Source organism: Candoia aspera, chromosome 13 (genome assembly GCF_035149785.1).
Source record: "Candoia aspera isolate rCanAsp1 chromosome 13, rCanAsp1.hap2, whole genome shotgun sequence".
In the NCBI taxonomy this organism is placed as follows: Eukaryota; Metazoa; Chordata; class Lepidosauria; order Squamata; family Boidae; genus Candoia; species Candoia aspera.
In genome coordinates, this window is record NC_086165.1 from 810,821 (window position 1) to 838,780 (window position 27,960).

The 27,960-nt window shown below is 52.0% G+C and overlaps 2 protein-coding genes across 2 annotated transcripts in view; one reads left to right on the forward strand and one right to left on the reverse strand.

Annotated features, from left to right (window-relative positions):
* Nucleotides 1-27,762, forward strand: DAPK2 (death associated protein kinase 2). Its single transcript, XM_063314333.1, has 10 exons — nt 1-136; nt 4,630-4,714; nt 18,314-18,535; nt 20,161-20,299; nt 21,394-21,523; nt 22,704-22,752; nt 23,032-23,058; nt 24,194-24,346; nt 24,953-24,998; nt 26,257-27,762. The coding sequence occupies exons 1-10, from the start codon at nt 1-3 to the stop codon at nt 26,896-26,898; spliced, it is 1,629 nt and encodes a 542-aa protein (XP_063170403.1). The 3' UTR covers nt 26,899-27,762.
* The window catches only part of RAB8B (RAB8B, member RAS oncogene family), a 187,128-nt gene continuing 159,424 nt past the window's right edge, over nt 257-27,960 (reverse strand). The window contains exon 9 of the transcript XR_010068661.1: nt 257-266. The gene's annotated coding sequence lies outside the window, so the exon portion shown is untranslated. The remainder of the gene's footprint in view (nt 267-27,960) is intronic.

Here is a 27,960-nt window from a genome sequence, read left to right on the forward strand (position 1 = left end):
ATGGCTGGGAAGCCCCCCTGGAAGAAGGCTGCCCACCTGGCGAGGGGAAGGGCTGGGCAGCCTCGCCTGCTGTCGAGCAGGTTGAACCACACGCAGACGTTCCTGCTGGCCATTTGGGCACAGGAAGGGGGCCCAGGTAGTGCCCTTTGCACAGGGACAAATCTCGGAGAGGGTGGGCGGACGCTTTCTTCAGGCCGGGCTTCCTCAGCCTTGTCTCCTCAACCCCAGGAGTCCGGGGGGGGGGGGCGTCCACTGGCCCGGCACGCCTCCCCAATGGCCATGGAGGAGTCCTGGGAACTGGAGAGGTGGGAGGGAATCCCTGCTGGGAACCCCGAGCCTGTTCCCACCATGGGCTGGTGATGCAGCCCCCCAAGCCAGACAAAGAGGTTCTTCCTGAGCAAGCAGCCACCGACCAGCCTCTTGCCTCGCTGACCCGCGTCAAGATGTCACCTTGGGCGGCTCTTGTGTTCTGCCCCAGGGCCACAAGAATCCTTGGCGTGGGGCATCACGGGAGCGGCCCGGTGCCCTTGCCGCCTGCCGGTCTCCAGATGAGCTTCCAGCCTTCGCTCTGGCCTGGACCTTGGGTCCAGCTTGGCTCTTGGATTCACAGGCTCATTGCGATGGGTTGCCCTGAGCTAGTTCTGACTGTTTTCCTTCTCAAGAAGTGGCTGGACTCCCCCTTGGAAGGGCAGGCCTCCCAACACCCCCCATCAGAGGCTCTTGGGAATTGTGGCTGCAAAAAGGGAAAGGCAGCTTTTAGGCGCAGGGGCAGAAAATCTTCTCAGGGAGGGAGCCGGCCTCCCTGGCCCAGGCGATTTGTCTCGACAGGCACCTCTTCTTAAGCTGAGATGATCTCATAAGTGGTTAATTAAGTCCATTATGTCTTGACTTGCAATAATCCCTTGAATATTGGCAAGGCCACACCAAGATTAGTTGCAGCCTCTCAGAGCCTAATTAATGTAGTTTGGCACAGATTTTGTGGGCTGAATGAAGCCTTCTTCTTCCAATGTCTGTGAAATGGGTTGATACTGAAGGGACCACAAGGTTCCTGCTAACTTTGTCTTCTAGGCTGTTACGTCTCAGGAAGGACCGTTTTGGTGCCTGTCCAGCAGAGTTTCCGGGAAAAATCACAACCCAACGGGATTTCCAGATCCCTTTGAAGTTACCTTTATGGGAGTTTCGCCCTCTTCTCACCCAACTGGCCGCCCACTTCGCAGGGCATCTTCCAAACACCCATCACCTAATCCAATATGCTGTTTGGTTGACATTCCTGCCCGGGGCTGACCTGAATTCTTTCATGGGGTGGGGTTACTCCATTTGCCTTGATTTTATTTTTATTGCTCATTGGATGCCTTTAGGTAATTTTCTCAACTAATTCAGAACAAATTTGTCGCTTTCAATGGGCCTTTTGCTGCCTGTAACTTTGTTCTGGTTCAACCAAATAGTATGATGATCTCAGGTATTCTGCTGGTGTGTCAAGATAGTGGGCAGCCACATTTTAAGGAGATTAGAACAAAATCCCTTTTTAAGGCAGTTTAAAAGGTGTCTTCCAATCTCGCTGGTTTTTTTTCTCTTTTCAGTAGAGATCCAACAGATCAGACCATCCAATCTTCCCATGGATAAGTTGGGGGCCCTCATCAAGTAGGCAGGCGAAAAAAGGGTTTTGTGGTGTGCTCAGTCCCAGCATATTTAACAGATAAATAAACCAGACTTGGCTAGTTTCACACAACATGCTAAGCTCTGAACAAACGTACCACCTTGTGGCACCAGGTGTGCCAGGAGGACCGTGCTACAGATGCCTGTCTTCAGCCTCCCATGTAACCTCACCATGAGCTCGACTGTCGGTTCCCATCTTTTTCCCCGATGAAAACCAACAGAATTAATCTGTGGGGTGGTTGGTGGGTGGTGATTCTAGGCTATGGACTGTATTCCTTCCTCCCTTCAGACGCTTGTGGGTATCTGCCTCCCACAGCTTGCTGCACTCCAGAGGCCTCCTGCTCCTCTCATGGAGAGGGGCCTCGTCCTGCTGTGATGGCACCAGAGGGGGCACTCCCTCGTCCCTTTCCACCCCATTCGTGTTTCCAGATGCAACAGCTGAGGATCCTGCGTGTTGCTTGCTCCTTAAGAATGCAGGGGCAGCCCAATGTTCTTGAGCCTGGGGGGTGGGGGAAAGGGGGTGTCTGTCCTTCAGGCCACCCTTAGAAGCCAGGGCTTGTGTGCAAAATGGTCTAGGATTGTTCCACGGATCTCAGACAGGAGATTCAGGTTCCTGAATCCAGGGGATCTCTTTCATCTGGGCAGGCAGTGCTGCACTCCATGGAGCTGAGATCCAGAGGAGAAGCCCCGGGTTGCCCTGAGAGGCCCATGGGCTCCTTTCGGTTAGATGCATGGAGATGGTCTAAATCTGTGGGTGTGGCGACCACTCTCGCCAGCCAGGGCAAAGAAGGTTGGCCAAGGGAAACCAGCGGCCAGTTTGCCCTAAGACAGGCTGCCCTCCTCAGGGGTCCCGCTCTTCCGGCTCCTCTCGGCAGGAAGGCACGAGAGGGAGCCCAGGCACAGCCTTTGTTCCTGCCACTTTCGGCCTCTGTGTGATGGGCGCTGAGCAGATTTGGGTGACATTTCCAGGGGAGAAATGCCGAGAGCGGACACCATGGGAGTCCGCCATTGCTATGGCAAATGTGTGCTGGACAGGGCATTTTGAACGACACCCTTTTTTCTCCCGGCCCTGGTGTTGGGCAAATTCGGTGGTTCTTCTGCCCCTTCCTTCACCTTGCGGAGCCTTCGAAGGGCCTGGTGCCCCCAAGAACGCTGGAGTTGGATTCGAACAGGCACAGGAGACCCAGGGGTGTCGGGACAGAGAAGCAGCAATGACGCTGCTGCAGGGGGACGCGTTGCTGGAGTGAAGTTATCTTGGCACAAATACCCGATCTTTGACGTGCTTCCTGCCTTTTGGCCAAAAGGGGAATAAGGCAGTGAGGCAGGAAAAGGTCAGATTTGTTGATGCCGGTTCAAAAGCGTGGCTCTGCTTTCAGCCGATGTGCCGAGGATATTATTGTATGCTACTCTGGGTACCTTTCTAGAGAAAGAGCCAGCAGGTCGTTGAAACAAAAGAGGCAAATGTAAGATGGAGGGCAGCTGCCACCTTGACTTTTTGGAACCCTACCCCCAGCCACACACCTAGACACCCCTGTGGCTACGCCTGAGTACCGAGAAGCATGGTCCCTTGAGTAGCCATGTGTAGGCCCTGCCCTGCCCTCTCTCTCTACCATCTCAGACAGGGTTCCTTCAAACAAGCTTCTTATATTATCCCCATTTTATGGGTCTGAAAACTGAGGCTAAGGAAGGAAGCTTCTCTCCCATTAGAGAGCCATTTTGGTCTAGTGGTTAAGGTGCTGGGCTAGAAACCAGGAGGCTGTGAGTTCTAGTCCCATCTGAGGCATGAAAGCCGGCTGGGTATCCTGGGGCCAGTCCCTCCCTCTCAGCCCAACCCACCTCACAGGGTTGCTGTTGTGGGGAAAATAGGAGGAGGAAGGAATATTAGGTATGTTTGCCACCTTGAGTTATTTGTAAAAATAATAAAAGGTGGGATAAAAATTAAATAAATAAATTAGAAAACTGCAAGGGACAGGAGGTGCCCCAGAAAAATATACTGCCCGTTCTGTGTTGCGGGTCTGGTCTTTTTCAGCACATTAAGTTGTGATTCGTCCAGCTATCTTCCTTAAAAGAGATTTCCTTTCCAGGCGTCGTGGCAGCTTCTCGGCTGGGAAAGCCATAAGGAGCTTGGCTGCTGCTTATTCTGCAAACAGGAGCTCAGAGGTTAGAGGCCAGATTAGGGAGTCCCTGGGAGAGGAAGTGGGCTTGTGCTGAGTGTGGGCGAGGGGTCCTGCTCCCAGGCCTCAGCTTTGGCTTCCGCTCCGGCCCCACCGGCAGCCCTTGAGGCAGTGGGCTGGGCTTCAGCATCAGGCCAAGCTGTGGGGCACCGTCTGTCGGGTCAGCACATGTGCAAACAGGTTCCTGTTAAGCGCAGAGCAGGACCCGGTTCCCCTGTGGTAGCAATCCACGCTTTCAACTGTCATCTGCCAAAGAAGACATCTTGGCCGGATTCACCACTCAGCCAGAGATGTCAAGGAGAGTTTACCAGGCACCGGGGCCGGGCTCAGCCGCAGCGTGTGAAGCCAGCTTGTAGCTCAGAAGATCCCCACCTTGTTCCCTCAGCCATGTCTGTGTTAGCCAGCACCAGCTGGGAGCAGGAATGCTGAAGGAATTCTGCCTCCACGTTCCTTGGCTCCTCTCTGCCCCAGCCCTGCAAGGGAGCTGCAGGATGCGCAAAAGGGTGGCGGGGGACAGTCCCGCTTTTCCTTCACCTTCGCCCCTTTCTCGAAGACCGGCTGAGCCGTTCTGAGGTGCGGTGTGTTTTGCTGCCCCAAATCAGTGGGGAGGAGGATTACTCTGACTCCCACATGGGGAACTTGGGAGTGTGATAGACTGTACATGTCCTTGAGCTCTCAGACAGAAGGCAGGATAGAGATTTTACAAAGGAAAGGAAAGGAAAGGAAAAAGGAAAGAAAAGGAAAGGAAAGGAAGGGAAGGGAAGGGAAAGACAATGTCTTCTTTGGTTCCATTTCCCAGCTTTCTCAGTGCAGAGTCCGGGAATGGCCGTGTTCAAGCAACAGAAGGTCGAGGACCTGTATGACATCGGGGAGGAGCTCGGCAGGTAAGCCTGAACGTCCTCGTGGATCAGATCTGGGTCCAGTCTTTAGCCTCGGTTCAGTTTGCTGTGCTGACGGCTTAGCTTTCCCTTTAGAAATGACCCCGTGGCGTGGTGGGCTTTTAAGTTGCCTGGCAGATTGACAACTTGGCTTCTAAATTAAAGGGAGAATAAACACTTGTCTTTGTTAAATGCCAGCTGGTATATGTAGAAAGCTTTTAGAGTGCAAAAAGTTGGGATGAAAAAGTGATTTTTGTCCTGCTGAGTTCTTGCCTGATATTTCAACTTGTTTTGTGGGTGGGGGTTTGAAATATGTATGAAATACACATTCATAAGACATCAGCTAGTCTGAACTCAGCGGCTCCATGATCTAGAACACTTGGGCTTGCTACGACAAAGAACAGCAGAGTTTTATCCTCGTGCGAACCGGACTCCAGGGCACACTCTTATGCATGGGGTCTGAGGGCAGGGCCTCTGGCGCCCCAGCCAGGATGGTGTTGCGGGAGAACCCTGGCATGGATAAGAGGCTTGCAGGGCGCCTGGCCCTGGAGGTGCCACCCCAGGGACTGTGCCCTGCCCCTTGCCCCTTGAGGTCTCCACGAGCAACGGGGGCAAGTGGTTGCTTGCCCGGTTCTCCTTTCTGCAAAAAGGGCGTTTGACAGGCCTTTCCCCACCACATTTGCAGCGATGCCAGGCGGTGACAGCTGCGTCTGGAAAGCGAAGGATTGTCAAGATCCCTCCCGGAGACGTGTCTCTTGCATAAAATGAACAGGTTTTCAGCAGGCAGCTGGTGGGGTTGGAAAGTGGGCAGACTGTCCTGCCTGTCTTGTTCCTTCGCACCCAGAAAAGGAGGCTGCTCAGAGGCCTCAGAACCGGCTCTGCAAGAGCACCCGCCTGGCGTGGGACCACCGAGCCCAACCCGCTGCCCCATGAGGAGCATCCCCAGCACAGGATTCTGCCTGCCCATTCCCCTCCACCTGTTTTCAGAGAGCCTTCCTGGGGCAGCGGCCGGCCAGTGCCTCTTGTCCAAAGCTGGCCTGGGCACCTGGGCGGCCAGGGCCCCTCCTCACTCTGCCGGCTTCATGTTAGTCTTGTCAAGTGATGGAAAGAGGAAGCCGCCTGGCGCATGAATCAAAAGCTTGTTCCAGTCGCACAATTTCCAGTGCCCAAATGTTTTTGGAGTCCTCGATTCCAGCACGGTAGCTGTGTTTTGGAAACACTGGCTCGTCCCCTGCGGATGGCCAGCTGACTTCATGTGCTCTGGAACAAACACAGGGAGGGGGCTGGGGGTGTCCCAGGTGGCGCCAGCTTAGAACTGTGGTCTCTCCAATGGTGCTGGGAGCCAGTGGCTGGCTGAGACGTAGCAGCCTTGGCAGGAACACACCTTCCCCCTGTGCCCTCGGAGGCTGATGCAGTTGGGATCCATTCCCCTCCAGAGCACTAGCGACTTAAAATGTTTTAGTGACCTAAAATGGTCCCCCGGCCCCAGCCGGCGGGATGCCTGTTGGTAGCAGCCGTTCAGGGTGATGTCATCCCCACTTTGGATGAGTTCCAGGTGGTGGTGCTTGCTACAAACATTGGGCAACGCGATCTTCCCTTAAGTCAGACAAAGAGATGCTTTTTTTTGGACAGGATCAGACTTGTCATAGTGGGACCAGCTCAGACATTTTGACGCCATCTTTGGTCAACTGTCAACGAGGTGCCACTCCAGTCCCCGATCAGCAGCCCCCTAAGCCTGGTGTTCGTTCCTTGGCCTAACCGAGGGTGCGGCACAGATGGGAGCGCCTGGGGGCTCTCCTCTAGGCACGGCCAGGGGTAAAGCCTGCTTGGCCCTCAACAGGTGGAGATCACAGTCCCACCACACCTGGGGGCCATGAGGCTTGGGAGGGCTACTCCAGAGGTCCTCTTGCCCCCCTCATTCTCGTTTAGAGGGTAGAGGGTCTGTATCTGCCTGCCTGTCCAGCTCCCCTTCTTGCAAGTAACGGCTAGACTTTATAGTTCCAAAAATGAGAGATCAACCGTAACTTACCCCCCCACACCACAGTTCTTCTCCTTGAACCATCTTGCCTCATGAAGAATTTTTGGAGATTGGAAAGCCTGCATGCTCTTTCGTGAAGGTATTGCTTCACCTCGATGATGGTGACTAATCAATTAATTGGAAGGGCGTGATTGGCTTGGGAGGACCATGGATGGGGTGGATCATCTCACCACCCAGCCCTGGTTGAGCCTGATTGCCCCAGGGCCACTCCTTTCCACCAAAAAAAGGTGGTGGCCTCTTGATCAAGCCACCTGCAGGGGAAGGCCATAAATCTGTCAGCCGCTTTCCTCAGAACGGCCAGAAGGCCCTTTGAACCCCAGTCAAGGGTGTGGTGGTGGTGGAGCTAAAGGCTGACCCGCCAAAGTAAAAGCAGATAAGGGAGGAGGAGATAAGGCGTGAGGTCACCTTGGGCGTTGGCCAACTCCTGAATGCAGAGCCAGCAGCAAGAAGGAAGTCCCTGGCAGTGTGCCCTGGCTCCCTGCCTATTGGGGTAAAGAGAACTAATAACCAGGGAGTAGTCAGAGCACCCCAAGATGGCCTCCTGTGACTGGCACCTTCCAGATGAGATTAGACCCATCACCCCCCATTGCCAGATTGAGAACCAGCCCAAAGATCCTGGTTTCTAAGGCTCTTACGGTCAAAACATTGGCAGCTGAAGACCCAAGCAGCTGGTTCTGAAGAAACATCACATTGTGTCTGGTTTGGTGTTTCCATCAGGCGTTGCATCAACGGTCCTTGTGCTGAAACGCCCCCTCCCAGCCCTGTGCACGGCTCCCGCCCCTTTGGCTGCAGCCAAAGAAGGCCAATGCAAACTATGGTTTGCTCACATCGGGACTCCAGACAACAGTGGCTTTTGCAAAAATGGACACAAATGAGTAATTTGGCGCACAGGTGAAGCAGGAGCACCTGGTTGCAGTTTGGTGTCACACCAAACCATGATTGGGCCGTGTGTTGACCAGACTCCTCCTCACAGGAATGCTGAAGATGGATGCAAGTGAATGCTGATCCCGATCTGGGGGGTACGGGGGGGGGGACTGTGGTTTCCCCATCTTGCCCCAGCTGAGATTCCAAGCCCCTGTCTGCAGCTGGCTCCAGGGGGCAACCCACACAAGCCAGAAGGCTGGCAGGCCACCAAGAGGTACCAGTTAGCAACTGGGGAGGTCCCGGACTGGCCCCAGGAAGAAAGGTTGTCCAAGGGTCAAAGGCGTCTGTGCTCCATCTTTCTAGGAAACACGCGTGCGTTTGTGGCAAAGAGCAGATTGACAGCCACTGTCTGAACGTGTTTTGACGCCCCGGCCCCATCCGACCTCCTCTCCCTTCTCCTGCACGTCCTGGGGGGAAGACAGTCAGGAGGGGAGCAGACTCAGAAGGGCATCCTGGGCAAGTCGGTTGTGCTAACTTCAGCTGAAGGTTTGCATTTTGGCGCTTGTTCCTTTGGAAATCTGACTGGGACGGCAGCCTGCGCATTTCGCCCATTAAACTTTCATCCAGCCTCACCAGGAGCTGCTTTGCTGCGCCGGGTGGGGTCCCTGTTGTCCCCAAAGCCATCCTTTTCTCTTTTGAAGCCAGTCTGTCTTGGCAACAGAGGGCCATTGTGGCGAGCTTTTGTGCCCATGAATGAACTAAAAAAAAGAGCCCCCCCCTGATTTTTTTTCCTTTTGTGTTGCTGTTCCTTCTCTAACTCTGTATCAGGAAGGGAAGAGGCCAGAATGAAAACGCTGGGCTCTGCTCGGATCCTGGTTTCTTGAGGCTTCCCGGGGGAATTTGTGGGCTGCATTCCTGTCCTGCAAGACTTTTTTTTAAAAATGCAGGGATTTGAAGGGGAGGCAAACCAATCCTTTCTACGCAGGCAGAGTTCATTTCAAGCTGCCTTTTGCTGCTCACGGAGGGCTGGGAAGACGCAGGAGCTGCTGAGCCCCCTGGCCATTTCTGGACTGGCTGCTGAAAGGGGAATGGCCAGAGGGACGTCAGATCCTATAGTCCCACACGGGCGGGCGGCTGCCTTGATTCCGCTCCCTCCCAACAGCTATTGGCACTTTCTTTCCCTTGGTTTTCTGTACTCTGCCCGTCCTTTGCCACTTTGCTGCTCGACTCGGCCGCTTCCACAATCCAGTGGTGGCTTTCCTGGCGTGACCGGCTTTCCGTTTCCTCCAGGGCCTGCCGGATCATTGCCCACAGGTGCCTCACTTGGACCCTCTGAGCAGCATCCACCCGCTGCTGCTTCCCATTCCAGGCATAACTGCTCCGGCTCACTTTCTATCTTTAGCAAAGCAGCGCATCTCTGGCACAGGAGGAGACTGATGCTGGCTTGCTAAACATAACTGCCAGGGAAGGGCACCCCAGACCTCGGTGTGTGAAGCTGGGGGGAAGGGGGGAAGGGGGGGTCGCTTGGTCAGCTGTCTGCCCGCCAGGACACCCTTGTGCTCAGAGCCCAGAACGGCCTGGCTGGAAATAGAGCCCCGGCCCTCGAGAAGGTTGGGCTCAACTCCTGGCTGACCCAGTCTAACCACAGTTGGTTCAAGAAACCATGGTGGGCAAAGAAACCATGGCTTTCTGAGCCATGATATCTGGGGACAACTTAGCCCAGGGGACCCTGACCCTGTATGTGGGCATTTAATTGAGGGCCCCCAAGCTGAGGGGCGGAGAGAGAGAGAGAGAGAGGACAAAGCAGCCTCACTTTAATGAGTAACTAATTGATTAGGGCAGATTAGGGCAAGGCTGGCTGGGGAATTCTGGGAGTTGTAGTCCACACCTCTTAAAGTTGCCAAGGTTGAGAAACACTGGTTTAGGTTGTGGACTTTATGGCTTGCTGTGATGTATTCAACCGTTGTCATCTCCTGAAGTGGGCACCTCTAACCTGGTGGCCTCTTACTGGGTTGGATCATAGGTCCCATTGTCCCCAACCAGCACAGGTGGGCAAAGAAGGCTGTTTTGTGGCATGTGAATGCTGCCCTGCTGGGACCACCCACCCAGGGTAAACAGGGCGGGCAGCTGGTCAGCTGTCCTCCTCGCTGGCCTTTTGCCTCTGGGCTCTTGGATGGGCTCTGGACCAGTGCAGTGTGTCCGGCTGCAGCAGCACTAGGGAAGCACCCCCCAGCCCCTGGCTTCTCTCCTGCCCCACCTTTCCTCTCTGCTTCTAAGCTAAGGATTGCCTTCGCACAACCCAGGACAGGCCTTTCCCCTCCCCGATCTGAACAGCTGCCTCTGCTTAGCATCAGGGGCTCTTAAGGCGTATCCAAAAATACCCCCTGCCTGTCATTCCCAGCACATGGCATGACGCTGATGTTTAGATGGCCTGGCACACAACCGGTGAGCGTTCTCTCCCACCTGCCCCCCACCGCCTGTTATCTAAATATGCCTTTTCTGGCTACTTCCAGATAGGATGGGGTTGCAACCCTGGCTCTTAAAGACTGAGAAAGCGAAAGTTTCCTAAGTTTCAGATGGAGCATCTCTGCTTATTCTGAGTGGGAAAGAGCACCCCCCCCCCGCCCCGGCTTTTCCCCAGAAACCACACCATCTAGCGCCATCTGGTGTCTAAGCTGTGTCACTGCATTATCCACACAGCTGGCGTCTGATGCTCCTGGAGCCTGTGTGAGTCAGTCAGGGCGTTCCAAGAAGGAGCTCGGCAGGAGGCCTTTGGGTCCAGGCAGCCCTCCTTGGGAGAAGGGCCTCGGTGCCTGGCCTTGGAGGAATCAGCGATCTCCTTGCTGGTTTGGTCAGCTTCCCAGCCCCACTGCAGACAGGCCCTGAGGATCAGGACCCCTCTGCTTGCGTTGACCCGCTTTCCTGGCCATAGCAGAGCCACAATTAGCAGGAGGGGTCTGGATTGCAGTTGCTGGCGTTTCAGGGCAAGGGAGGGCCAGGGGAAAGCCTTGGCGCTGGAGTTGTGAGCATTTGGAGGTGTGCGCGAGGGATACCAGACTTGACCTTTGCTTGTGTGTGCATGTGTGCGTGTGGGAGAGTTAATTGCACTCTGTGTGGTACAGTGGGGGCCTTTATGTGCTCATTCCGTAACTGCATGGGTATAATAACAGAGAGAGGGTCCCGCTCTGAGCTTCTGCTTGTAGACCAAAGCCCCCACTTTGAATTGGCTTGAGAATTCTGCCGGGGGAGAACCACGGGGTGTCTGGCTGCGGCTGCGGCTGTGGCTGAGTGCCCGAGCCAGAGACGAAGTTTCTGCATTAAGAGAGAGGGGAAAAAATTAAAAAGTGGAAGGACCTCTACCAGCCCCTGAACTTGGAAAAATAGCCCTCGAGTGCATCGTCTTCTTCCAGAACAGGTTTTCTACTTGAGCATGAGACAAGTTTCCCACTGGCTCTTCCATCAGGCAGGGCAGAGCCAAAGGCAGCCAGGGGCCGGGGCGGGGGAGGCTGAGTTGGGGGTGCCCCCCAAGTTCACATGCTTGCTGCCTTCAAGGACAATGCAGTTTCTCTGGGATTGAAGCTGGCTGAGTGAGAGGGGGAAGCCCCACCTGCTCTTTCGTTCAGGGGCCCACAGTTACTCCTCTCCTTCCTTTCCAATCTGCATCAGCAAACATCCGGGTCCCCAGTGCTAGGTTAGACCAGCTGGATGATCTCTGGCAGCCCTTGGGTCTCTTCAGCAGGAGAGCCTCACGGCCTTGGCAAGGGACTGTCGAGATGGCTGTCTGCTGCTCCCCATGGCTCAGTTCACACGCACGGCGTGCTTGGAGCAAGCGGAACAGCCTGGCTCCCTCACTGGCTTGCAGCTGGGGAGGCAGAATTCCCACCCCACGCCAAACCCGTAAGAAAGAAGTAATCCGGCTGCAAGTTAGCGCCATGGGGGGCACAGAGGGCGGCTTCGTGTTTTCCCCCAGCCTCTCCTCCTTTGGAGCCCATCCTTGGAAAGGGAGGATTTGCGTGAGTGGCACTGCTTTTGAGCTTCCGAGCTTCAGAGGACCACCTTCCGGCTTTCTACATGGAGCCCCTGGAGGCACATTTCTTCACACCTGGACGGGAAGAGGGCATGGAGGAGGCCCTGGCCTGCCCCACTTCAGGCTGCCGTGTTTACTCATCTGGTCTCTGAGTTTCCTGTTCCTGACCTGACCGATGAGTAGCCTTGAAGCTCTGATGCTCCAGGCCAGCTGGCCGGTTACGCAGAATGGCCGCCATCTAGCCTTGCACGGCGTTTGCAGAAGCCTGCTAACCCTGTGCAGAGACGCTTGGCCTGCAGACTCCTGAGAAAAGCCCCTGTGGATCATTTGCTCGGAGCTGGTGCTTGATGCGGGCTTTGTTCTTCCAAGTAATTGTCCAGATTTGTTTGAGTTGGTTTTCCACACTCCTGCCCTGCCCAACCCCCCAGGCACATTTTCAGGGTCCTTTTCAGTTGGAGTGTGAAAGGCAGAATCATGCCAGCCAAAGAACCAAACCAAACCAAAAAGTAGAACAGCAGATCAGAACAGGAAAAAAAAATATTTAAAAGCCCAGGAGAATAAAAAGAAAATATTTTCTGGGAGAGGAGGGGACCCTCTCTGGGGGTGGTTCCAGTGAAAGCCAAAGCTGGGTTTGAGCAAGGCCTTTTCCTGGCCCCCTCCATGGCTGCAGGATTGGCATTTTCTTGCCAGGGTATGTGTAATGATTGCCTAAACCCAAATACTCAGTCTCACAAGCTCGGGCTTAAAGATAACTGATTTATTAAAGGAATAGTATGCAAATACAGAGAAAGCTGAGAATGAGCAAAAGCGCGCCAAATACAAACTTAAAAGCCTTGCTTGTGAGCAGGTCCCGCCCCGTCGCCCGTCAGGACGCTCCCCCTCCCAGGTGCTGGAAGCCGTTAGACGCGCCTGGGAAAGTAACCTTGAACAGGAGCGCAAACCCAAACATGCATTCCAAGCCCTCAAAACAAGAGAGGGCGAAAGAATGGAAAAACCCCGGGTGAAAGAACACGGAACAGAGAATGACATGTGAAACGTTACAATGTTAACCATACATTAGAATGAGAACATGACATATTGCCCCCCCAAAAGAAATTAGGGAGCTGGTTTGTTAGGATAGGCAGAGTGAAATTGGGCTACGAGACGAGGAGAATGCACGTCTGGAGCAGCAACCCATTCAGGATGAGGGAAATGTTTCCAGCGGATGAGGTATTGCAGAGTGGAGCGCTGGCGTCGGGAATCAAGGATAGATGCCACCTCGAAGTGTTGCTGGTTGTCAATCATGAGGGGAGGTGGAGGAATGGGCTGCGGATGCCAACGGTCCGACGATAGGCAGGGTTTGAGTAAACTACAATGGAAAACAGGATGCAAACGTTTAAGGTTGTGAGGTAAATCAAGTTTAAACGTAACAGGGTTGAGTTGAGCAACAATTGGAAAAGGACCGACAAATTTAGGACCAAGTTTTTTAGAGGGTTGTGGGGACTTGATAAACTTAGTTGATAAGTAGACTTTATCCCCGACCGCAAAGGATGGTTCTGGGGACCGCTTTGCATCGGCATGGCGTTTATAGGTAGCCTGGGCATGGCGGAGAGCGAGTAGAATATTAGACCATGAGTCTTTGAGAGAGTCTGCCCAGTCAGCGAGGGTGGCTGGTAGCGGTTGAGGATGAGGAAGTTCAGGAATTGGAACAAAGTCACGTCCAAAAACTGTTTTAAAGGGAACTTGACCAGTGGTTTGATGAATGGAGTTGTTGTAAGCGACCTCAGCAAATGGGAGTAAATCGACCCAGTTGTCTTGCTGGTAGTTAACAAAAGCTCTGAGGTATTGTTCCAATGTAGAATTAACCGCCTCTGTAGATCCGTCCGTTTCCGGATGCCAGGCGGTAGAAAGCGATTGTTTTGTACCCAAAAGTTTCAAAAATGCCCGCCAAAATTGTGACGTAAATTGTGTGCCTCTGTCACTCACCAAACGGGCGGGGATACCGTGGAGGCGGTACACGTGGATGTGGAAGAGGCGTGCCAGCTGTTGCGCGGTGGGGATAGAAGCGCATGGGATAAAGTGGGCTTGTTTGGAGAAAAAGTCTTTGACGACCCAAATGACAGTTTTGCGTTGACTAGGGGGTAGATCAACGATAAAATCCATGGAGATATCCTGCCAAGGGACAGATGGAGTGGCCACAGGTTGAAGGAGACCCTGGGGCTTGCCCGGTTTGCGCTTTATCGCCGCACATACAGGGCACGCAGTGACATATTCCTTCAAGTCTTTAAGTAAAGTTGGCCACCAGAATTGGCGGCGAACGAGGTGCAAAGTTTTCACGTAGCCGAAATGCCCAGCTAGCTTGTCATCGTGGCAGCGCTGGAGTATGGTTTTTCGCATTGATTCAGGTACATAGAGACGATCGTTGCGCCAGGCAAGATCATCGGTGAAAGTTAAAATGTGTCTATTGGCTTGCAACCAAGTATCTGTTTTAAGGTGGGAGAGCAACTGTTGTTGCAAATCGGAGGGAATTGACAAGGGAGGCGGGCGGCTGGAAGGCGGAGCGGATGGAGGCGGAGTTGATTGCGCTCGGGTCTGGCTGCGAGTCACCGCTGCCAAACCTAATTGTTTGTCGGTCCAGACGGTGCCTTGGACCGTTGGCCCTGGGCCAGCATCTTGGGGTCTGCGCGATAGTGCATCAGCTAAGAAATTTTTTCTGCCTGGTATAAATTTAAGGGTGAAGTCAAAGCGGTTGAAAAACTCAGCCCAGCGCAGCTGTTTGGGACTGAGTTTTCGACTGGTGCTTAAAGCTTCCAGATTTTTATGGTCAGTCCAGACTTCAAAAGGGTTTGAAGTGCCTTCCAATAGGTGTCGCCACGTCTCTAACGCTGTTTTTACAGCAAAAGCCTCCTTTTCCCAAACATGCCATCTTCTCTCTGTTTCCGTGAATTTGCGAGAGAGGTAGGCACAGGGTTTTAAAGCGCCGGATTGGTCAGCTTGTAATAGAATTGCTCCTATGGAAAAATCAGAAGCATCGACTTGTACCACGAAGGGTTTAGAGGGGTTTGGATGCTGTAAAATCGGTTCTGTGGTAAAGATTTGTTTTAGCGCTTCAAACGCTTGCTGACAGGCGGGAGTCCATTTAAGGAGCGCGCCTGGGTTCTTTGAACGTCGCGTATCCCCCTGTCCTTTAGTTTTTAACAGTTCAGTAAGGGGGAGGGCGATTTCCGCAAAATTTTGGGCGAATGTTCGATAGAAATTAGAGAATCCAAGGAAACTCTGTAATTGTCTCCTGGTACGGGGAGGTTCCCATGCCACGATGGCTTCTACTTTTGCAGGGTCCATTTCAATGCCCTGAGCTGAAATCCGGTACCCTAGGTAATCAATTTGCGACTGATGAAAGGCACATTTTGACAGTTTTGCATACAGCTGTGCTTTTTGCAATTTAGCTAGTACCTGACGCACCAGGTGGATATGTTCTGACATGGTTTCAGTGTAAATCAATACATCATCCAAATATACCAGTACCCCTTTAAATAGGTGGTCATGCAAGACCTCATTGATTAGTTGCATAAAAACCCCAGGTGCCCCAGATAACCCAAATGGTAAGACTTTATATTGGAAAGCCCCAAGAGGACAGTTGAACGCTGTCTTCCACTCATCCCCTTCCCTTATGCGAATGCGAAAGTAGGCTTCTCTCAAATCCAGTTTTGAAAAGATTTTGCCTCTGGCCAGATGTGATAACATATCTTTGATCAGGGGCAAAGGATATTTATTTAATATTGAGACCGCATTGAGCCCGCGGAAATCGGTACAAAGCCTTAATGACCCATCCTTTTTTGGCCTGAATAGGACAGGCGCTCCTACCGGGGAATTTGCCGGCTCAATGAAACCTCTAGCTAGATTTTTGTCAATGAACTCCCTTAGCGTGGTAAGCTCTTTGGGAGACATGGGGTATATTTTTGGGTGAGGCAATTTTACATTTGGTAAAAACTCAATGGCACAGTCCGTTTTTCGGTGGGGTGGCAAGCGATCTGCTTCCTTTTCCCCAAATACTTCAGCAAAATCTTGGTACTGATTGGGTAGCCCCTCAAGAGGTTGAAGCGTTTGCACAGTGGTATACGCTACCCCACCACCCTCCATGTCCTCCAGTAGGTCCTTTTCGGGTACTTTGTAAAATCCATCTGCAAACGTCACAGTTCTATGCAGCCAGTTGATAAAAGGGTTTTGCTTCACAAACCACGGCATCCCCAAGATTACCAGAGGACCCCCCACTGGAGCTACCACAAATGGCAGCTTTTCCTGATGGGAGCCCATCTGCAAGGCGACCAGTCCCGTGGAAAGATTGACTGCCTTCCCTCCCGCCATAGTTCCATCCAATTGGGTGAAAATCATGGGTCTTGGCAAAGGGAACGTGGGCAGTTCCAGAGCCGCTACGACATCAGGGTGCATCAGGGAACGGGAGCAACCCGAGTCTAGCATGGCCCACACTTCCACCGTTTTGGTTTTTGAGCTTAGTTTAACTTTAACAGTCAGTGTGGGGAAGTTTCCACTCACCAAATCATGGTTACGCCCGGTTTCTTCCACCTGCCCTAGGGCGCCCTTCAGGGCAGGTGGTAGGCTTTTCCCGCCGGCTGCTCGAATTGCAACTCTTCCTCCTCTTCACCGAAGGGAAGGTCTGGGGGGTCCAGTTCCGCGAAGGCTGCCTTCAGTTTTCGCGGTGGAGCAGGAGCAGGCGTCTTTACCGTGGGTTTCGTCTGTCGTTCCTCTGGACGGCGTCTTGGGCACGAAGTGGCTCGATGTCCTTCTTTCCCACATCTGAGGCACTGACCCTTGGAGAACCGTTGCTCCCTCTCTTCTTCCCAGGTTTTTGGTTTGGGGCGGCTGGCAAGACCAGATGTGCGCGCCCCTCTAGCGAGACGTGTTTGTCGAAGCTCCTTGGTATGGGCATAGGTTCGTAGGGCATTTTCTGCGCTTCCCGCCAACTGAATCCACCCATATAGCGTTTTGGGATCGTCTCTGCCTAGCGCCCATCGAAGGATTTCGGGTTCTAGCCCCTGCTTGAACAATTCGATGATTGTTGGCTCAGACCAGTCTTCCACTTTTCCTGCTAAAGCTTTAAACTCCAACGCATATTTAGCAACTGAGAGGGACCCTTGGTAGAGTTTGCGCAGGTCATTTTTGGCCGTTTCTTGAGCTAGGGGGTCTTCGAAATGCTCCTTGAGTGCCCACAAAAATTCATCAAAGTCCTCTAACTCAGTTGCCTCAGCTTGGCATAGTTGCACATACCAATCTGCTGCCCTTCCTCTCAGCTTGTTGGCAATGAAATTGACCTTGCCGTGTTCAGACTGAAAGTTCCGACCCCAATCTTCTATATAATGCTTGGCATTCGTAATAAAGAAGGAGAGCGTTGCGGGATCTCCATCAAACTTCACTCCAAATGGTGGGAAGGTTCTTGCCGGCTCAGCTGGCTGTGGCGGTGCCGCGAATGACAGCGTACGCCGAGCCCCCACAGGTAGTCGATCCCTAGGGGGTCTTGCCTCTCGCTCTCCCCTTTGATGGGCTGATCGAGTCTTACTTCTCCCCCGGGTCGACAGGGTGCTGTGCCTGGGGTACTGTGACGGCTCTTCCTCCCAATCCTCCGGGGTGGGCTCTGCCCCTCTGGGCTGATCCTCTCTGGGTAGATCCTTGAGGATCGTCACTATTAAATCCATTTTATCTTCCAATGCCCTCATACGGGCCGGAGTGACCGGCTCCTCCTGGGGTTGGTTGGTTATCACCACCTTTGGTGACAAGGGGACTTCGTGCTCCCAGGCCAATTGGGGAGACCCCCTCCCCGTGGTTCTTTCCATAACAGATCTCTGTTCACTCCTAAGACTCTCCTGTATGGATGTTAGCAGCTCGTCCAATTGGGTATCTCGCAACTCCCGACGTGCTGCTCTTTGCGCTCTCGAGGTTAGCGCTGGCCGGCTTTTGGCCACCTCCCGCTCTTCTTCGCCTCCCTCACTTACGCGAAATTGAGGTTCTGTCATCGCTGGCGTTCCCTCTTATCCAAGGATTGGATGGGGCCAGCGGAAAATGGAAAAAAAATGATTCTCAGCTTTATGTAATGATTGCCTAAACCCAAATACTCAGTCTCACAAGCTCGGGCTTAAAGATAACTGATTTATTAAAGGAATAGTATGCAAATACAGAGAAAGCTGAGAATGAGCAAAAGCGCGCCAAATACAAACTTAAAAGCCTTGCTTGTGAGCAGGTCCCGCCCCGTCGCCCGTCAGGACGCTCCCCCCTCCCAGGTGCTGGAAGCCGTTAGACGCGCCTGGGAAAGTAACCTTGAACAGGAGCGCAAACCCAAACATGCATTCCAAGCCCTCAAAACAAGAGAGGGCGAAAGAATGGAAAAACCCCGGGTGAAAGAACACGGAACAGAGAATGACATGTGAAACGTTACAATGTTAACCATACATTAGAATGAGAACATGACAGTATGTTCTGGAATTGCAAATGCTCACTCCTCTGTCCTGGAGTGATGGATCTACCTTGTCCAGCCATCAGCCAGGTATTCCGTTTCCTGTGTCCCTGCTGGGAGGGGATGGGGGCACCCCCCCCCCCACGTTTCCTTCCCCCAAGCAGCATTGACAGAACCTGCCCCGGTTCCTCACTCCGGATTAATTCCCATCCCACCCTGGTTGATTTGCAGCGGGCAATTTGCCATTGTGAAGAAATGCCAGGAGAAGGCCACGGGGCTGGACTACGCAGCCAAGTTTATCAAGAAGCGGCAGAGCCGGGCCAGCCGCCGTGGGGTGAGGCGCGAGGAAATTGAGCGGGAGGTGAACATCCTGCGGCAGATTCTGCACACCAACATCATCCAGCTGCACGAGGTTTACGAGAACAAAACCGACGTGGTCCTCATCCTTGAGCTGTGAGTAGCGAGGTACCAGGGCTTATAATTTCCCCTCTGGGAGGAATCTTTGTGAACGAAAGAGCACATTGAAAGTAAAGCTTCTGGTCTTCATCATCCATTTCATCAATGCAGAGGGCTCGGAAACCTCCAGATAATGAGGCGACTCTGGGCCTCTGCTATCTGGGTTGCCTGAAATAAATGTAGAATAGACAGAGCTATTCTCCATTCACACACAGAGTGCGCTAAGCCATAGTTTGCTTAATTGGCTGGATTCAATACACGTCAAACCAGATTGCTGCATTCAGCCAGAATCAAGCAAACCACAAAGGGATTTAATGTAGGTTCCCGTGTATAATAATAAGAAATGCACACTGTTCCTTATTTATTTCTAAATCCAATTTTACACGAAGTTAATAATATTTGTACAGGAACAAAATTGTTCCAGATTGCTGGTTCAGAACAAAAACAGGCTTTCCTAAATGGTTAGAACTCGGTAGCCAAAGCTATGAGTGCAAACTAGAAATGGAAGCAAAATTATCCATGCAGCTCATTCTTTTAAATGGAAAACTCCAAGTTGCTTGGCCCTTCCAAGGAAACATGGATTTGGGGTCTTTGTGAGTCTTGAAATGCCCAGGGAGGATCTCTAGAATCCTGGGTTAACGCTGAGCGCCCTTCACCAGGGCCGCAACTGGGGGGGGCAACTGGGGCATGTGCCCCAGGTGCCGCACTGGTGGGGCACCAAAATGAGTGCGGGGGGGGGCAAAATGAGCGCAGGGGGGCACCAAAATGGGCGTGGAATCCATGTTTGCCCCGGCTGACACAGACCCCAGTTGCGGCCCTGAGCTTCACTAACTTAAGCTTAGCACAAATTTCTCCAGCCATGTGACTGTTATTGCTGGATTTTGACAGAATGCCAAGTAAAGTTGTGTACATTGTCACCACTGTAGATCTGTCACAGAGGCCAGTTCTGCTTCAGGCAGCAACATTTTTGTGTGTTTATATTTGTTTTGGTGGTTCTGTGACTGAAAGAGGCTCTCAGGATTGTTGCAGAATTAGTTCATTTCTCAGGTGGTGGGACAGATTAGAAAACAACATGAGCTTCAGACCAGATTGTAACACAGAAGTCTGGTTTTGAGGAAGGAAGTGGTGTCCTTCGAGGGACCCGGTTCTCACAGGCAGGGTGCCAGTTGGGGGGCGGGGGAGGCAAAGGAGCCTTGGGGTTGATCGGAGGATGAAGCCCCAGCACATCCGGACCGGCTTGGGGGGCAGGCTGGGTCCAGCTGAGGAAGAGAAGGGAATTCCGAGATTTGCAATTTGAGTCTTCTCTGTGGAACAAAACAAATTAAGTCAATAAAAGAGCAATTTGCTGAAAGGGGAGCCATCTTCAAACTTTTCTGGGCGTTTTTAAGAAGGTGGCTCATCTTCGGGCATCCTCTAATCTAGGGGAGAGAAGAAAGAGGAAGGTGTCCTTGCAGTTCTCCTTCCCACAGTCAAGATTTTTAGAAAAGTTGTTCTTCTCATGCTTATAACGCTATTTCATTTGGGTTGAAATTCACCTGGAGAACTTGGGTTGTTGGGTGGGCAATGACCGTGGCTGGCGACTCAGCAGAGACCGCACCCTGTTTCCTCCTCTGCTTTCACAGAGTATCTGGAGGAGAACTTTTTGATTTCCTGGCCCAGAAGGAGTCGCTGAGTGAGGAAGAGGCCACACGGTTCATTAAGCAGATCCTGGATGGGGTCCACTACCTGCATACCAGGAAGATAGCCCACTTTGACTTAAAGGTGAGGAGCAGCTGCAGCTGCAGCCACCCAGATGCCTTGAGCGTGGGTGGAGAGGGCCTCATCCCAGCCCTGTCTCTGGCCTGGGGGTGAGGATGCCTCTTTGCCAGTGGGATGGACGCTGAAGGAAAAGGCCCTTCCAATCAAGTCTGCTTGCTTCCAAATGAATGTGCTGGATCACACTTGACGCTCCCGCTTGACTAGTTTGTAGCTCGTGGCCTCCACCTCTGAGGCCTCACCATGCCTTGAAGGGCACTTAAAAACCTTCCAAGCCAAGAGGTCTGTGTGTTTTGCCTGCAGAAGGTTATTAGAATTCCGCCCTGCTTGTCAGCTCCTGTTTTGGACCGGACTTGCAGTCCAGCTGACCCTCAAAGACCAGTTGTGGGGCTGGCAAAGGATTTGGCCAATAGCTTGGAGTCGTTTCATGGTGCACAGAAAGGGGAAAGGCAACATCACCCAGAAAGATGGCATTAAAGACAAGTGAGGGAGGATTTATTTCTTTTTTGAAAGGAACTTTGATCTGTCCATTAGCTGGAGGTATGGGCATATCTGGTACCCATGGAAGAGGGCTTTGGGTATTCCGCCCAGTGGTTAGAGGCCCCTCCGACCCCCCACAACAGGATTTCGGTTTGTATCTAGCATCTTCCTGCCTTGCAGCCCCAACACCCAAGGCCCAGCTGGAAGAGCCTTCTCCTGCTCTGGGGATGGGTCTCATCTCCCAACCTGCAGGTCTTTCAGCAAAATAACCAGAGGCGGCTGGAAGAGGCTGGGCTCTTGTGGCCAACACACCCCACCAACACTGGCACTTCCCAAGAGCTGGTCCTTTGGCAGCATCCCGGAGATGCTTGCGGAGGTGATGGTGGTCCTTCTGCCTGAGGAGCAGAAACTCTGCCTCGGAGCTGTTGCGTGTCTCTGCCAGGTTCTGCATATGCTTTGCACATTCTCCTCCTGTACGGACAGCCCGGGCCAGGGGGCTACAGATTCCTGTCCTGCTGCTGGAACCACCGCTGCTCGCCCTGGGTCTAGGTTAGCCCCTTCCCGAGTCCAGCCTGAAGGTTGATGTTCTTCTCTTCTCTGGTCTCTTTCCCGCCCTGAAGCCTGAAAATATTATGCTGCTTGACAAGAACCTTCCCATCCCGCACATAAAACTGATTGATTTTGGTCTGGCCCATGAAATAGAAGATGGAGTGGAGTTTAAAAATATTTTTGGGACGCCGGAATTTGTAGGTAAGTCAGCTTCCTTTTGCCATTACTCTTGGGGCTTCCTTAGTTGAGGCTGAGCTCCCTGCCCATGCCAGCAGCTGGTCTTGGTCTTGAGAAGAGGGGCGAAAGGGCATCCCTAAACCCATCCAGGGACCGGGGTAGCAGGCTTTCTCAGTCCAGGGCCCTGCCAACGTGTGCCATGAGTGCACTTGCCATCCTGGCTGAGGATGATGGGTGCTGCTGTCTAACATGTCTGGAAGGCTTCGGGTTGGGGCAGGCAGTCTTTCCTACGTCATTAGTAACATGACCTGTAAAGCCGTATAAAGCAACCATTTCTGAGCCCTTTTTGCAATCTTCCCAGGTGTCAACCCTTCGAGGTGGACCAGACTAGGAATCCAAAGTCATGCATGCTAATACGACTTTTATTATAAGGCTATAGAAACACAATCTTGCAGGTCTGAATGGCCCCCCCATCCCATCCCTTTATCTTCGTGAGAACTAGGGAGGGTCTCACCTGAGACGCTTTCTCAAATTACATTTCTGCTTTAGACTCAAATTTCTTTTCTCTAACTGCTGCCTTGTTGCGGCTATTCCTCGGGGCTGTTGCTGCTTCCCTCACCTTGGTGCCGGGGTTCAGCATGCATGACCTGCCTGAGCAGAAGGGCTGCTGAATGTCTCCTCAGCAGTTGGCAGCCAACTTCTTGTTGATTATTTATTTCAACTTGATGTCGCCAGCCACTCTTGGTGGTTCCCCAAGTTGCTGCACTGGTTGCTCCATCGTGTCTAAAAAGCACCCTTTCTCCGCTTCCCAGCTGAGGATGCTGTCACGCGGGACTGTTGGTTTGTTTCTGAGACCGTGGCTTTGCTGGAAAGGCCCTCCTGGAGAACCACCCCTCTAGCCTGATGAGGCTTCCAGGGGATTTCAGTTCTCCCTCCCACTCGCCTGGGCCTTTGCAAATCCACTCAGCATTTTTGCCTCCAGGGCCCTCCTTCCAAGATAAATAAAAGCAGAGGAAGGGTCACTCCCTGGAATTTCTCATGCTTTGGGCCCGTGGGATGGCAGAGGAAGCGGGGGGCCAAAGACCACAATGGGGGAGGTGCCTCGGAGGTCCCTTCAGGCCTGGGGGCGCTCTGTGCCCTTGTGGAAGGTGGGAGGTGCCTTGGAGGTCCCTTGCTGACCTTGGGATCCACGCTCTCCTTCCAGCTCCAGAAATAGTGAATTACGAGCCACTCGGGCTGGCAGCTGATTTGTGGTGAGTATTTTCTGCTTCTGTTTGCACTCAGTTCAGCCACCTTCCCTCACCTGGTGCCCTCCAGCTGGGGTGGTAGGGGTGTGGGAAGCGTGGGGGTTGGTCCAGCACATCTGGAAGTCTGGTGTTCCTTTTTGCTTGCCTAATTTTTCTGTTCTGGATTAGCCTTTAAAAAAAAACCCAATTTGTCAATTTGCTGTTTTTTTCCTGCTGTCAACCTGACTGAGCAATTGATTTTAGCATAAATCTGTGGGCGTGTGTTTTTTTTCCCTTTTCCCCCAGGAGCATTGGAGTCATCACTTATATACTGTAAGTACTGAATTATTAGTTCCCTTTATTTATTCATCTATTTATTATTATCCATTCCTTGAGTATTTTCAATCCCACATTTCCTCCAAGACATTCAAGGTGGCATCAGTGCCCCCTTCTCTTTTTATCCTCACAACAACCCTGTATGAACAGTTGGGTTGACAAATAGAAACTTGTCCAAGGTAGCTTGTGGCAAAGGGGGAGGCGGGCCCAATTCCCCCAGCCCTTGCTGGGAAAGGGGTTTCACATCGGCTCAAAAGGAATTTCTCTGCGCACTGGAGGGAATTATGGGGAGTTGGGCAGGAGAGAAACCACAGAAATTGGGCTGCAAACAGAGGAGAGTGTGGCTGTAACTGAGGATCATGCAAATTGGATGGAGGTGTGTAAAATTAATTGTTGCATTAAAAAAAATTCAGGCTAGATAGGTGGCGGAAAGCAAGCAGACCGAGGCGGGCATGGAGAAGTCATTGCTGGCCCCACAGGCACCCTTGGGCAGGGGGAGGGAGAAGATACCCCATGAAGGAGGCTGCCCACCCTCTGCCCAGATCCAGGTTCACCCCAGCAAAAAGCTGGGAAGTGGAGTGAGCGCTCAAGGCTGTTAATAAGTCCCCCGGAGCAGTTGTGCAGGCAGCTCACAAGGTGGCAGTGTGGAGCTGTCCACGGGGTTTGGGAGGCTGCAGCTGAGCGGAAGGACTTCTCGCTTGAGATGACCATTACGGGAGGAGGGGTTTGGGGGTTCCCGGTGTGGGTCCCACCCCCTCCCCAGCAGGCTCCAGTTGCTCCCTCTTCCTTGCTTCTGTTGTGTGTGCACAAATTCCTACCGAGGCAGGAAAAGGAGCCCAGAGCTGCAGGGCCCTCCTGGGCAACACACAACACACAACTTTCTGTTTTCAACAAGGTTTGCACAGGACACGCTCCTGTGGGGCCTGCCCATGGTGTTCAGAGTCTTCTGTCTCCTGTCTTCATTGGCCCTCCCAAATCCACCCCTGATGCTCTGGCTGATCCCTTTAAAACCCACCCTCCTTCCTTCCTTCCTTCCTTCCTTCCTTCCTTCCTTCCTTCCTTCCTTCCTTCCTTCCTTCCTTCCTTCCTTCCTTCTTTCCTCTCACCCCCCTCCCCCCAATTCTTCATGCAGGCTCAGTGGTGCTTCTCCATTCCTTGGAGAGACCAAACAGGAGACCCTGGCTAACATTACTGCTGTCAGCTATGAATTTGATGAAGAATTCTTCAGCCACACCAGCGACCTGGCAAAAGATTTTATCCGGAAACTTCTGGTGAAAGATACACGGTATGTCCTGAGCGACTTGCCAGAAGCTGGCCCATGTTAAGAACCCTACGTCTAGCCCAGAAGGTGCCTAGATGACCACTGAGTCTCTGAAGATGTTGGAAAACCTTTGTTGGCTTTAAAGATACCTAATAGGGACTTAAAGGAAAGGGGAGCACTTATTTCAGGTCAGCCTAATGTGGCTTAGGTGCCCCAGGGTGCAGGGTTGAAGGGCTGTGCTTAATGAAGCAATGGGAGAACTTCAAAAGGGAAGAAATGGGCATCTATGGGATGCACTTCCAGCCCTCCTAATCTAATAAGGAGTCTCCAGAGAGCATCTTTTAGGTCTCAGACATGCCTTTTAAGGGTGCATTTATTGTAATTCATTGTGGATAAACGCCAGAGAGTTCCAAGTTTACCACCACCACCGCCACCACCTGCTTCCTGGAGTCCTTCTGCTTAAGCAGTGAGGCCATGGAGGAGTCTCATTTTTATGCTCTGGATTTAAGATCTTTCCGTAGGTGGAAAGGGAGGGAGTGTGTCATCCCTGCGTAATGCAGTTGAAACATACTTGTGACCAGCAGTTCTCCCCCACGAGGAGTGTTCACTGGGGTGTTTCTCCCTTTTTAGGAAACGACTTTCAATCCAGGAAGCGCTCAGGCATCCCTGGATCACGGTAAGTCACGAAGGAGGAAGGGGCCTTAAGGTTTTACAGCATGCGGGAGAAGACACCCAAGGCCCGTGGAAGTTGGACAGAACTTTGTATGGCTCTCCCTGTTTGGGCCGTTGGAGGCCCCCTTGTACCCAGTTTTACGCCCGAATACCCAATTTCGTACAGTAGTTCAGCAGCATGATGGTCAGTGAGTTGCTCCTTCTGCTTATTGTCGTTCTTACAATACAATGCCTGGCCAAACTTTTTCTGGACTTCTCTTCAGAGAAAAGGAGTAAAGTAAAAAATCAGGACTAGCTTTTAAAAACCGAAACATTTCTTCTCTTGGACATATGAGGAAAATGACTCCATATTTGAGATGCAATTTTCTGTCCTGGGGCCCACTGAGTTGTCTGTACCCCTCTCTGCTTTGGCATGGAAGATGCAGTTTGTTATTTCAGCTTTGCTTGTTTGAGTCTCACTGAATGCAAAACCCTCCCATCCTGCCTTTCTTGAAATCAATGGGAGCTTAAAAAAGAGAGAGAGAGAGAAGGTCACACTGTTGCTTGTGAGTGGAACTTTTCAGGAAGGAGTAGGAGAAGGAAGACATGCCTCATGGATCATGTCCCTTCCTTGGGTCTTGCATGCAAAAGCTAGAAGGAGTGCCTTGATGTCAGTGTTCACAGGTGGATTTTGAAAATTCCAAACAAATTAGTGAATATCCAGAACTTGTCAACACTGACAGTCACATACCTACCTGTAAAGATCAGAATTCACTTTTGTATGTATTATTGAAAACTAGGGAAATTATATTTTGTTTTTGGATATCCATGAAATTAGTTGGCCCAAAGATCGACATTCACTCTGCGTTGCGCGTCCACTGGAGAGCATGCTCGGTCTGCCCCGGGTGTGTTTTCCTTCTCGTGGCTATCGGAGCTGGAGTGCTGGGATTTAACTTTTCCTACACTTCAGCTACACAAATGCTCACGGGGGGGTCCTAGAAATGGTTCTGTTTTTACGGAAGTTAACGCAAAGCTGTGTACCCATGTCAATGTCAGCATGCAGTGAAGTTGTTTTCCTTGTGGGAATGCTCTTGTTCCACAAACATTTTACAGGAAAAATACCAAATGCATGAAGAGGAGAATGGACTTGTGCTTGCTCCTGGCACTGTGCACGTCTGTGTGTGTGTTTGCATCCTGGTGTGGTGATGTTGATGTTGTGGTGTCTTTACAACCTTTTGGCGAGATGCTTTTGGTAAATAATAATCCTCCCGGCTTCTCTGCAGTCCAGAGAAGGCACAGAAGTCCAAGACAACACATGGGCTGAGAACAGGCCGCTGGAGACCAAGTGGCTGAGAGAGTACACCATCAAGAGCCACTCAAGCATCCCTCCTAACAACACCTACGTCACCTTTGAGCGCTTTGCCCACCTGGTGGAGGAGGTCTCCGGGATGGAGGAGAGCTTTGGCGTCCTGGTGCTGTCCCACGGTTCCCTGCAGGAGGACATTGAAACCCTGGTTTCCATCTACAACGAGAAGGAAGCTTGGTACAAGGAGGAGCACGAAAACGTGAAGCACCAGCTTTCCCAGCTGAAGTACGAGTATCGCAAGATTGGATCCGCGAAGAAGCACCTGAAAGACGACGTCCGGGCGGTGGGGGCCAACCTCGCTGGGGTCACGGGGAGGTATCTTGACCTGCAGGCACACTACGAGCTGCTGAGCAAGGAGCTGTCGGAAGAACTCCGGTGGATCCAAGACTTGACGGGCAGCTTTTGGCCGGAGGGGACGGGCGAGGGCCACGCGCCGGCGGACTTTGGCTGCGTCTTCCACAAGGACATCAATGACTCTCTGATGCAGCTGCTAAACAGATCGTGCTGTGAAGAATTCCTGGCAGCCTTAAACCTGGGCATGACAAAATCAAGTCAGTGAGGCTGCTGAAAATGCAGTTTGGATGGAAATATTTAGGCTGACTTGGTCAGGAACCATCTTGACGGGAGCTTGCTCCCATTCAGGAGGCCTGCCTGCTAAACTCACGTGTCGGTTTATTTATTTTTAACAAACATTATTTGACAGATGCCTGTTACCGTTGTGTTTTTTGTCCCCGTGAAAATATGTCAGAGTGGAGATGCCTTGGGGTTGTGGATGTTGCCTGCCATGGTTGCATTCCAATGAATTTCTAATAAGGCTTGCTTTGCATTTTTTTAAAAGCCTGCCCTATTTTTAGCCTTTGGAAGACGGCCTTAGCTTACCTCCACAACAGAAGACCTCCTCCATACTTGGTTGCAGATCAGCATCCTTAAAAGCTTTTATTTATCACTGGGCTGCAGCAATAAAGAGGCATTGATTTTCTTTTGCTTTGAAATTCTACCCAGAAGTATTTTTTAATAACGATGGAGTTAAATGTGCAGTCCGCTGCTCTGCAAAGCACTCTCTGCAGGCATTCTGGCTGAAGTAAGCCTGGTGAATCCGTTCGAGAATAAATGGAGGATTCTGAATAAATTTGCACAGATCCACGTCTTCTCAGACAGGCTGCGTAAGGCAGGGCCTTCAGCCTGGACATTCATCTCACTCCATATAAATAAACCATCTCAGCCCAGTTAAGACATTAAATCTCTCTGGACTGTGAGAACTAGTTTCTTTTTTATACAGATGATTCAGAAATGAAAGAGGGAGGTGACACGGAAGATGCATTTCTGGTTTGCTGTTTTGCTGCTCTTGTTCAGATTGCATTCATTCTGCCAACTCTGTAACTGATCTCAGAGATCAGGACCCAATAAATATGTGTTTAATGCAGTGTGGTCCAGACATACCTTTTGTTCAAACACCCTGCAGGATGTTCTTGCTTGTTGTGGTGAATTCTGCCTCGTCCTTGCTTCTCAGGGAGATGGGCAGTTCCTCAGAAATGAGTCCCCTCCTAGGTCAGTCGTAGCGTGACCTGAAATGATCAGGAGGTACTTGATGAAGGAGGTGAATAACAGTTTTGCACTGCAT